General features: G+C 50.7%; 2 protein-coding genes across 6 annotated transcripts in view; one reads left to right on the top strand and one right to left on the bottom strand.

The window, feature by feature from the left end:
- Positions 1-5,529, top strand: part of Deaf1 (DEAF1 transcription factor) — a 35,607-nt gene extending 30,078 nt beyond the window's left edge. For all 5 annotated transcript variants that reach the window (XM_031388827.1, XM_031388829.1, XM_031388828.1 and 2 more), the window contains one exon: positions 5,096-5,529. In XM_031388827.1, coding sequence (XP_031244687.1) covers positions 5,096-5,200 — 105 coding nt within the window. In that variant the 3' untranslated portion in view covers positions 5,201-5,529. The remainder of the gene's footprint in view (positions 1-5,095) is intronic.
- Positions 5,530-7,699: 2,170 nt separating this feature from the next.
- On the bottom strand, positions 7,700-10,671 carry Drd4 (dopamine receptor D4). Its single transcript, XM_031384669.1, has 4 exons — positions 10,372-10,671; positions 8,854-8,966; positions 8,194-8,765; positions 7,700-8,025 (listed from the first exon to the last, which is right to left on the bottom strand). Exons 1-4 carry the CDS (start codon positions 10,645-10,647, stop codon positions 7,823-7,825), a joined length of 1,164 nt encoding a protein of 387 aa, XP_031240529.1. The 5' UTR covers positions 10,648-10,671; the 3' UTR covers positions 7,700-7,822.
- Between the last annotated feature and the right edge of the window lie 432 nt (positions 10,672-11,103).

Genomic DNA, 11,103 nt, shown 5'->3' with positions numbered 1-11,103 from the left:
TTGTTTGTTTGTTTGTTAACTTTTGTTTGTTTTTTAAAGATTTATTTATTTTATGTATATGAGTACAATGTAGCTGTACAGATGGTTGTGAGTCATCATGTGGTTGTTGGGAATTGAACTCAGGACCTCTGCTTGCCCCAGCCCCGCTCACTCCAGCCCTAGCCCAAAGATTTATTTATTGTTATATGTAAGTACACTGTAGCTGTCTTCAGACACACCAGAGGAGGATATCTGATCTCATTACGGATAGTTGTGAGCCACCATGTGGTTGCTGGGATTTGAACTCAGACCTTCAGAAGAGCAATCAGTGCTCTTAACCACTGAGCTATCTCTCCAGCCTGTTTTGTTGTTTTTTGAGACAAGGTTTCTTTGCATAGCCCTGGCTGTCCTGGAATTTAGATCAGGCTGTCCTCAAACTCAAGAGATCCACCTGCCTCTGCCTCCTAAGTGGTGACATTAAAGGCATGCCCCACCACCACTGCCCTGGCCTTTTTTGTCTTTGAGACAGGGTCTCATATATTTCAGGCTGCTGTAGAACTCCATATATAGTCAAGAATAACCTTAAATCAGGCAGGCACTCTGCCACCTGAGCCCTAGCTCTAGCCCCAGCCCCTTCTTTTTTTTTTTTTTTGAGTCAGAGTTTTATGTAGCCCAGGCTACCCTTGAATGTACTGTTGGCTCTTTTTCTCTGGTGCTTGGATTTGAGGCTTGCTTCTACCACTAGCATTAAAGAGAGTTGTTTGCATATCTAACCTTTTGATATTGTGACGTGACATCAAAGTGCACACTCAAGAACTACATAATCAAATAATGGGGGTGTGAGGGACAAAAGCCTCATGGTGTTTTAAATAAGTTTATGGTGTTTGCCTGTATCTCTACTGTCCTAGGGCACTAGTAGGCTGTCAGTTGAACACTTAGAACACTTTTACCCTTCCCAGGAGTACTCTGGAACAGTCAGTAACTTCATCGTTTTTACTTCTTCCAAGTCTCCAGCCCATGGCTGTCCTAGGACGCACCATGCAGCTGGGTCTGGCTGTGGCCTCCCAACACTCCATGCAGTCATTTCTGTTCCCTGTGCCCTACTGACTTGTTTGCTTCTTTTTTGCCTAGTCCAACTTTTACCGATGTAGGCGCCTCAGAGAGCTTCACATATCACAGGAAAGTACGATGTTCCACCCTGATGGAACCTGGCAGTCCTGTCTGCCCTGTCAGTCCTCAGGAGCCATTGCCTCCAGGGTTTAGAGGGGTTGTATGGCTTGTGTTCTCTGGACATCTCTATAGCTGCACTTGTCTCCAAGGGGCCAGAGAGTTTTGGAGCAAAATCAGAAGTTCGTCTTCTCTTTTGGGGGGTAGGCATTGTTTTTGGTTTTTTGATTTTTTTGGTTTTTTTTTTTTTTTTTTTTTTTTTTTTTTTTTTTTTTTTTTTTTTTTTTTTTTGAAGGGGGACAGGGCTTCTCTGTTTAGCCTGGCTGCCCTGGAACTCACTTTGTAGATCACGCTGGCCTCAAATTTAGAGACCCACCTGTCTCTGCCTCCTGAGTGCTAGACTTAAAGGCATGGGCTACCACACCTGGCTAGAAGTTCATCTTGTGAACTTCACTAACAATCTTTCGCACTGAGAAAAGTTCAGCCAAGTTGTACTTGGGGATGCTAGGACATGAGCCAGGGCCACTGGTGGTGAGATCATAGAGCACGGGGAACCCAGAATCCTCATTTTCAGTCTGAAGTGCAGGCACAGACGCAGTAGAGGCCCTGGCACAGTGAAGACTTCTGTCCCACCCTTCATTTGCTGTTCTGGGAGCTTTGATTCTAGGAAGAATCTTGGTGAGAGATTCCATTTCTTGGAGCCACTATGCTAAACCAGTCATCCTCTGATGTCCTGCGTCAATAAAGACACACACACCAGCTTCCTTTTTTTAGTTTTGGTTTTGATTGAGGGGATAGCACTTCTCTGTATAGCCCTGCCTGTCCCAGAACTCACTCTGTAGACCAGGCTGGCCTTGAAATCCACCTGCCTCTGCCTCCCAAGTGCTGGGATTAAAGGCGTGTGCCACCACTGCCCGGGCTCATGTATTTATTTATTTATTTATTTATTTATTTATTTATTTATTTAATATGTGAGTACACTGTAGCTGTCTTGAGACACACTAGAAGAAGGCATCAGATACCATTACAGGTGTTTGTGAGCGGCCATGTGGTTGCTGGGAATTGAACTCAGGACCCTTGGGAGAGCAGTCAGTGCTCTTACCCACTGGCCTCTTTTGATATAGGGTTTACTATGTGTCCCAGGCTGGCCTTTAACTAGTGGCTTCTTGCCACAGCACTCCCAAGTGCCGAGGTTAGAGGCTTTCACCACCATCCCAGAACTAACATCATTTGAAAGGGGGACGTTAACTTTAAGGTTTTAATTATATGAGTTGGCATATACAGTAAAGGGTGTGTCTAAATCGACAGATTGTGGACGTAAGTTGTGCAGACAGGAGGGTTAGGGAGAACTGGCACGATCAACCATATCCGTGCTGCTTGTCACCCACATAACAGGACCTATCTCTGCCAAGGACTCTAGAATGGCTATGTCTGTTTCCCATCATAGTGCCAGGCCTTTCTGCTTCACTGCTGTGGAGAATCTGAAGTGTCCAGAATGGTAGGCTTCTCTGAGAAAGTCTTGTCAAATAGTAACACCTGCTCTCATGGCCAGGGCTGAAGATTTTCAAGCAAGCCAAAGACATCACTGTTTGCTTCTATGAGCCAAGGTCATTTTCAGTCACATAGAGACTTTTTCTTAATGGGATTTAAAAAAAATCAGTTTTAAAAATATATGATGTTGGTGCCAAGTATGGTGGCACACACCTTTAATCCCAGCACTTAGGAAGCTGATCTCTATGAGTTCAAGGCCAGCCTGGTCTACATGGCAAGTCGCAGGCTAGCCAAAGCTACCTAGAGACCCTGTCTCAAAAAGAACAGTAACAAAAAATGTGTGTGTGAAAAAGTATGTGTGTGTGTGTGTGTGTGTGTGTGTGTGCATGCTCGAGCACGTATGTACTGGTGCCTGCTGAGAGACCCAAAGAGGGCATCAGGTGTGTTTCTTTAATATCTGCCCCATTTCTTTGAGACAGTCTCCCTGAACTCTTCCTTGGGTAACTGGAAGCCAGCGAGCCCAGCCACCCTCCTCCTGTGTCTGTTTCTCTTGAAGCTGGGTTTGTAGGATATACTGAATGCCTGGCCTGTTACATAAATGCTATGATCCAAACCCTGGTCCTCATGATGTTACAAGAACACACTTAACTACCCCGAACCAGCTTTCCAACTCTTTTCAGTATGTAGTGCTAGCTGGCCTTGAACCTTCTGCATAAACCAAGCTGATCTCAAACTTACATATCAGCCTGCCTCTACCTCCTGAGTGCTGGAGTATTGCTGGGGGCTGGGGGAGGGGGGTAAGTGTTGAATCCTTGTACTGGAGCTACAGGCAGTTGTGAGCTACCAGGTGAATCTGTTAGTGCTCTTAACCACTGAGCCATTTTTCTGCTACCAAGACTGATTTTTAATTCTGGCTTTTCAAACAATGAAGTTTAAGATAGAACAGTTTGTGTTTGTTTATTTGTGTTTTGGTTTTGATGCAGATTTTGAGGGTGTTTGTTTGTTTGTTTGTTTTTTCGAGGTTGGGTTTCCCTGTGTAGTCCTGGCTATCCTGGAACTCACTCTGTAGACCAGACTGTCCTCCAACTTAGAAATCTGCCTGCTTCTGCCTCCCAAGTGCTGGGACTAAAAGGTGTGCACCACCACTGCCTAGAGGTTTTTTTTTTTTTTTTTAAGACTTATTTATTTATATATGAGTGCTCTGTCTACATGTATGTGTGTACACTAGAAGAGGGCATGAGTTACCATGATAGATGGTTACAAAACACCATGTGGGTGTTGGGAATTGAACTCAGGACCTCTGGAAGAAAGTGCATCTCTCTAACCCGAGAATTTGAGGTTTCAAAAATCAGTCTTAGATATTTGCATTTTATTCGGAGATCTGGATGGAGGCCTGTTTGTTGGGTGATGCGGACACTGGTATGTGCCTTGGGCTTCCTCATCTAGAATTCCCTAAGGGACCTGTCCCGGGTCCACAGCTCCAACGCCCCACACCAGTTCATACTAGTTATGGGAGAAGAACCTAGCTCTGTATATGGCTGCCAGGGTCTAACACTTATCTGGGCTTGATACACAAAGTTTGCTGACCCACCCTGCTACATGGCTTTTATAACTTGGGGCAATTTTGTGAGGCTTATTTTTTTTTTTTCTGAGGCAGGGTTTCTCTGTATACTCCTGGCTGTCCTGGAACTCAACTCTGTAGACCAGGCTAGCCTCAAACTTAGAGATCCTGCCTCTCCTTCCTGAGTAATGGGATTAAAGGCATGTGCTGCCACCATCTGACTGGGGCAATTTTTTATTATGAAACTAAGGCTGGCCTATCTTGAGGTTATCACTAACCTCCAGGATGCGCTTGTTTCTGCTTTCCTGGGCATGTCTGCATGTATGCCTCTATGCAAATAGGCTCATCCTCACAGTTGTGAATATCACTACGGGCAGCTATATCACATATAAATTTATCAATTTGTTTTTACTGTTAGCCCAGGCTGTTTTCAAACTCATGGCAACTCTCCTGTTTCAGTTTCCCCCATGCTGGGATTACAGGCATGAGCCACTGTGCCTGTAACTCTAACAACAGCTAAGTATAGTGGCACACACCTCTAATCTCAGCCCTCAGGAGGCAGAGGCATGAGGATCTCTGGGAGTTTGAGGCTAGCCTGATCTACTAGTTAGTTCCAGGACAGCCGGGGCTACATGATAGACCCTGTTTCCAGAGACATATGAACATATTCAGTCTTGTTACATGCATGCCTTTTTTTATCTGATCTCTGCAGCTTCAGTCGTTGACACACCAGCCCTAATGGGAACATTCCCTGACTAACAGCTCACAAACAGCCCCCTTAGTGTGAAATCCAGGGCTCATCTAACGCCCCACCCCTAGCCCATCCGCAGATGACGTGCTGCTCTATACCACAGTGAGTCCCTGTTGTCCTGCTAACATGGCTGTCTTTTCTTCCAGGACTGGAAAGACCATCAGCATGTATGTGGCCAGTCAGCGTCTGTCACTGTCCAGGCTGATGACGTCCATGTTGAGGAAAGTGTGATAGAAAAAGTTGCTGTTTGAAGCAGGCTTCTCCCTGAGCTCTACTGTGAAGCCATTGCAGGCTTAGGCCCTCTGATGACTGTGGGGGCTGCTGAAAAGAGGAGCCATGAGAAACTTGCCGGACGAGCTATTAACAGACTGCGCCCTTGGAAACAAACTCCTGCTAGAGACCAAGGAATGCTGTCAGCTTTCAGAATGGGGCAGTCTGCCACAGTCCAGGGCCCTCGGCCTATCACGGTGCTCTTTCATCCCTGGATCATGAGTGTCCCACTACCCACGGGGGTGCCCTATGCCACGTGTACATACCCGTTTTATCTGTTAATAAAGATGTAAATAAAGCTCCCACCCCATTCCTGGATGTTGCCAAGCCCACTTTATATTCAATGACCAGAAGGTTTCTGCTAAGTCCTGATTGTGTGAGTATGGGCTATACACTGCCATTGTTCTACTGTGGGAATGTAGGCCTCCAGCAATCCTCTTAAATGACCTGTCTTCACTGTTGACATGGCCAGCACTTAGTGCAGGTCAGCCTGCGACCCCTGAGAGGTTTTCAACCTGTATTTCTCTAATGGAAGTGGTTTTCGGAGACCCTGCATATCCCCTACCTAGTGCAGGGAAGCCTCAAATTCAAGTTTAGGATGAATGCATAGACACACCAATTCTGACACCTACTTTTAAAACAGACCCTGTGAGGTAAAACTATCTTCCAGCTTCACACTCTGGTATGTGTAAGAAAACCATCACTATACCCCACACTGGGCGGAGAATGGTTCTTCCTTCTGCCAGAAGGTCTTGCACCCAGCCCTGAGATTCCCTCAAGGTAAGTAAGGAGGGTAGTTGAGGGAGGGGCACGCATGTGAGTAGGAAGATCCCAAGTCTGTGGGGTCCCTGCCTTCTCACTGCAGCTTAACAGGGAGTCAGGCACCTGAGACCTTTCTTCTGAATAAGGTCTTCATGACTATCCTGTTTAATTCTGCTAGAATCAAGCTGTGGCCTCTCTAACCCTTGGAGCAAGAGCCTTGCCATTGTTCCCAGAAGCGGGTTTTGTTTTGCTTTGTTTTTTTTCTGGTGGCTGAGTAGCCCTCTGCTCTAACTAGGCACCCAGACCATGCAGTTAGCTGAGGTTACATGGCACAGCTCAGTTTACACTCTGACAGTGGCAGGAAAAAAGACCAAAATGTGTAGCAAAGTCATCAAGGAAATGCCCAGCCCGTACCCCCAAGAGACAGCCTGCAGGGGGCATCCATGGCATCTACCCCCAAAGAGTGGCACCATGTGAGGGCCCCAGAACACCAAGATGGGTTTTAGGGTAGTTGACCACCCAAGAGCAACGGATAAGTGACACATGCCACCTGTAATTGATCCAATTTATTGTTTCCCTTCCCTCTAGGGAAGAAACACAAAGGGTCTATGGGCATGGGCCCTTAGGGCTCGGTTCCTCAAGCTGTGTCAAGCTTGCAGAGACTTCAGTCCCACTCACATGAGTTTCAGCTTTACCTTTTTATCCGTAGAGCTTTTCAATTCAGTGGAAGTCAGCAAAAGCCAGGCACATTTGGTATCCTAGGGTCTCCAGGGGCAAAACTTAAGGGAGCCCCAATTCCACTAAGATTCTATGTGAACAGACATGAACTCTGGGCCCCCTGGGAGCATGCTGGTCCTTGGAGGTCAACAGATGACACAGCAGGGGCATGAGCATCTAGAGTCCAGTGAGGCTATAGCACCCTCAGTGCTGGGGGTTATACTGTTCAACCAGGGCTAGTATAAAACTCGTTGGGGGGGGTGCTTACTGCTGTAAAACTCAGGGCTCATTATTCCTCAATACTGAGAACAGTGACACTTTATGCCAGCTGCCTTTGATGTAGGACCTCAGCCTAGAACCACCCTCCCACGGCCCCCTGCACTCCTCTGCAGGCAGCAGTCCTGACTTATATCTCTCCCATGACAGGATGGGGGAGGGAAAAGTGTTAGGGTCACCTCTTGTAGGACTGGGCCTTAGCCAAGGAGCCCCAACACATTGGCTGCTTGGGCCCCTCAGTCCAGCCTTGATTGAACCCTGCCACCTGGTCACATAGATACCCAGATGCTGGGCATACATGGGGCAAAGATGGTCTGGATGGGCCTGAGTGTAAGGCTCCCTTCCAGAGGGCACCTTGTGGAACTTGGTCAGTGCAGAGTTTCGAGTACCTTTTGGAGAAAGGTTGGTAGGAAGCTATGTGTGCTGTACTCAGAAAGCTTCCAAAATGGGACATTCCCACCCCTACTCCTTCAATGTCAGCAGAGCCCTCCCTCCCTAGCTCTCCAAGGAGCAAGAGTTGGCCTGGATAGGATCCTGGGCAAACGGCAGCCTCAGGAAATTCCTCTAGCTCCTTTTCTAGGACACTTGGTCACTTTCCATGGTCAGGGGAAACTAAGGTAGATGTAGTAGTTCCCCTACTTTTTCTGGGGCAGAGACTTCAGAAGCTTCCTGCCTCCTGGAGCTGAACCGCGGCATCCTCACATCATCCAAACGAAAGACCTTCCTCTTGCCTTTTTCCCAACCCGCAGCCTTCATAAGTGGTTAGAAAAGATTTCGTTTAATCAGACCGAAAGAATGCGCGCCAGCGCACTCTGCACAGGCCAGGAACTCCTTGACCTCAGGTCCTCTCAACAGCGGAGACGGAGAGTCTTGTGGAAGACATTTCGAAACTCGGCGTTGAAGATGGTGTAGATGATGGGGTTGAGGGCACTGTTGACATAGCCTAGCCAGGTGACGGCACTGACCAAGCGTGGGGACACGAAACAAGCCGGACACAGCGCCCGCGTGATGTGCACCACGAAGAAAGGCGTCCAACACATCAGGAAGGCCCCTGGGGGTGGGCGGCGTGAGCCTGTACACCTGCACTCGAGGTCCCTCACCCGGGACCACTCCCCCCCCCTTTCACCCTTCCAACCTGAACCCTCCCCTCCCCGAATCTCCCGCCTCGGCTCCCGGGACCCCTCCCTCTATCAACTCTTGTCCCAGGGCAGGAACCCACCGACTACCACCGGCAGGACTTTCATTGCCTTGCGCTCCCTTCCAGTGATCTTGGCGCCTCTCCTTGTGCCGGAAGACTGCGCAGGCGGCTGCGGGAGCGCTACATCGGGGAGCAGACACCCGGGGCTGCAGTGTCTCTCAGAGAGGTCTGACTCCGGCCTGCTGGAGTCGCTGGGGCTCATCTGGACACTGGGTGAGGGAGGTGGACAGTCTGGGAGGAAGGGACCCTGAGTAGGATCCGACACCGGCGGGCCGGGGCCGCTGGGTCGCCGCGGCGCACGGCTGTGAAGCTTGGTGTGCCGGGCTGCCTCCCAGCGCCGCAGGCCGCGGAAAGTGGCCCAGTAAAGCAGTAGCATGAGCGGACAGGGCAGGAAGAAGGAGCAGACGGACGAGTAGACCACGTAGTCGCGGTCCTCCAGGCAGCACACGGCTGGATCGCGGCCGGGCACATCATTGAGGCCGCACACCACGGGCGCAGCCACCGCGGCAGACAGCAGCCACGTGGCGGCGATGAGCAGCAGCTGGCACTGACCCTGCTGGTTGTAGCGCAGCGGCACGGTCACGGCCACGAACCTGGGAGGAGCACAGGAGCGGTGAGGCCGCCGAAGGGGACGGCTGACCCGGAAGTGGGAATGGGGGAGGGGTCGTCCGGGGTACCCACCTGTCCACGCTGATGGCGCACAGGTTGAAGATGGAGGCGGTGCACAGCATGACGTCCATGGCCATGAGCGTGTCGCAGAGACGGGGGCTCAGTAACCACACGCCACCCTGGACCTGGCCTCGCAGAGGTTGCAGAAATGAAACACAAGACCTGACTTTTCAGCGGCGTACTTTCTGACCCCCCACTCTTTGTTGAGGGGAATCGAAGGCTGCGTGTTAGAGGGGAGGGGGCATACAAGCCCGACGTGAGCTTGAGACATGTGTTGGAGACAAAGGGGGCAAACAGACCTGCCTCTTGTCTTAGGTCTTCTTTGTTTAGGTGAAAAGCTTGAGAAAGACCCAGGAGAATTGATACCATCTGCGGGAGAGGAGCCCCTAAATTCTTAGGCCTGACCTTCTGCCCCTTAAACCCAAATCCTACCCACCTCCAAGACTCGAGTTATCTGCCTGCATGAACTGTCACTGCTGTGGGGCTTTGGATAGGTCTCTTCACTTGCTGGACACATGACAATTGTCCTGAGGACAAATGTGTCCTAAAAGTCCAAAGACCTCACGGGCCTCTCTGTGAATCTGCCGCATGGAGTATTCGTTTTCAAGGGCAAAGGAGCATACAGCTGTCTCAAACCACCCACCCCCAAATCCCTTCACGCTGAATTGGGACGATTAGGAGCTTAAGAATCATCACAGTGACGTCTGTGCCTTGGGGAGGACCCGGGGTCAAGTGTGGCCACTGGCCTCTGCTCTAGCTCCAGAACTCAGGGTCTTCCTTAGAAATACCATGCATCCCACGCCACCCTCCCCCAGTCCAGGCCACTATGTCCCCATCCCTATCCTAAACAGCTCTTCTCTGGCCAAACCTCGGGCAGATAAGAATTGCCAATAACCACAGCAGACCCACCTAAGAGCCAGACCTGATCTGGGGTGTCTCTGTTCCAGGAGTCTCCAAAAGGTCCTGAACCCACTCCCTTTAGCCCTTTAGCGACCCCTCAGGTTCCAGTATCCTGCCCAGGCCTCTCTGCCTGCACCCTTCACTGCTCCAAGCTCCTGGCAGCTGGGTGGCTGCAGGCTTCTTCTGAAGAGTGAGCTAGCACAGACTGGCAAGTGTGTGTGTGTGTGTGTGTGTGTGTGTGTGTGTGTGTTCCCAAAAGGTAGTGGTCATCGGCAGTGATGTGTGTCTGCACAGCCTGTCTGTCCTTCTGGTTTTTGGCGGGGGTTGGGGGTGCAGTTTTTCTGCAGTGGGAGCCAGGGCTTAAATAGGAAGGACAATTTTCTGCGGTTCTTGGTTTTAGGGATACGAGTCCAAATTTAGGAGGGAATCCAGAGGGTGGTTGGGTGACAGACAGAAGAAAAGTGGGCGAAAGATTCTGAAGAGCGGGATAGAATGGGTAGTGAGGAGTAAGGAGACCTGACAATCCTGCAAACACCCTGGCTCAAGGTTGCTAAGGGTCCAAGCGCGAAACCGCGCTGGGCCTGGGGGCTGGGAGCGGTGGAGCTAGGGAAAGAGCGCACCGAGGCTCACCTCGGAGTAGACAAAAAGAGGCAGCACCAGCACCGCGAGGAGGAGGTCGGCAGCCGCCAGGCTCACGATGAAATAGTTGGTGGGTGTCTGCAGGGTACGCTCGGAGGCCACGCTCACGCACACGAGCGAGTTCCCTGCTAACACCATGCCGATGAGCAGCACGCCCCCAACCAGCGCCGCCGCGCCCGCGCCCCCAAGCCCGGCGCCAGTGCCAAGGGACTCTGGCCCCCGCCCGGCCAACAGCCCACCGTCGTCAGTAGCGCTGCCGTTCCCCATGGTGCCGCAGTTGAATGCTCCGCTAGGCGCTGAGCCTGGGGATTTGCAGGCAGGGGCTGTCCGGAATCCCGCCCCCAGCGCGTCCAGCCCCGCCCCGCCTCAGCTTGAATTTCTGCACTCTAGGAAATTGGCAGAGGGAGAAATGCTTCAATTCAAGAGAAATGAGCAAAGTGACTGGCATAAAAAGGCCGAGGAGCGGCTGGCGTTTCCCCTGATCGGGACTAGTTTGTGCTTCCAGAAACCTATGTGGAAAAGCAGGTGTCTGGACCAGAGCCAGCCATCGCGGCCAGGAGACAGGCCAACTGTCAAAAGTGGTTCTCCAAGATACCTTGGAGGATGTGGCAGAACCTATCTATCTATACTCGTGCATTCAGGTCCTTCCCACGTAGGAAACCATCAACTCTAGTTCTGAAACAGGCTAAGGGCTCCTCGTCTCTTCCTCTGACGGTTCTGGGC

The sequence above is a fragment of the Mastomys coucha genome, unplaced genomic scaffold (genome assembly GCF_008632895.1).
Source record: "Mastomys coucha isolate ucsf_1 unplaced genomic scaffold, UCSF_Mcou_1 pScaffold21, whole genome shotgun sequence".
Lineage (NCBI taxonomy): Eukaryota > Metazoa > Chordata > Mammalia > Rodentia > Muridae > Mastomys > Mastomys coucha.
This window is presented reverse-complemented; position numbering and strand designations above follow the sequence as displayed.

Bases quoted from the DNA above. Each gene is read 5' to 3' on its own strand.
- Drd4 (XM_031384669.1), bottom strand. From the start codon at position 10,647: ATGGGGAACGGCAGCGCTACTGACGACGGTGGGCTGTTGGCCGGGCGG. The intron at 8,967-10,371 runs GTGAGCCTCGGT...CTGCGAGGCCAG, and splicing joins CTCTTTTTGTCTACTCCGAG to GTCCAGGGTGGCGTGTGGTT. The intron at 8,766-8,853 runs GTGGGTACCCCG...TGCTCCTCCCAG, and splicing joins TGCGCCATCAGCGTGGACAG to GTTCGTGGCCGTGACCGTGC.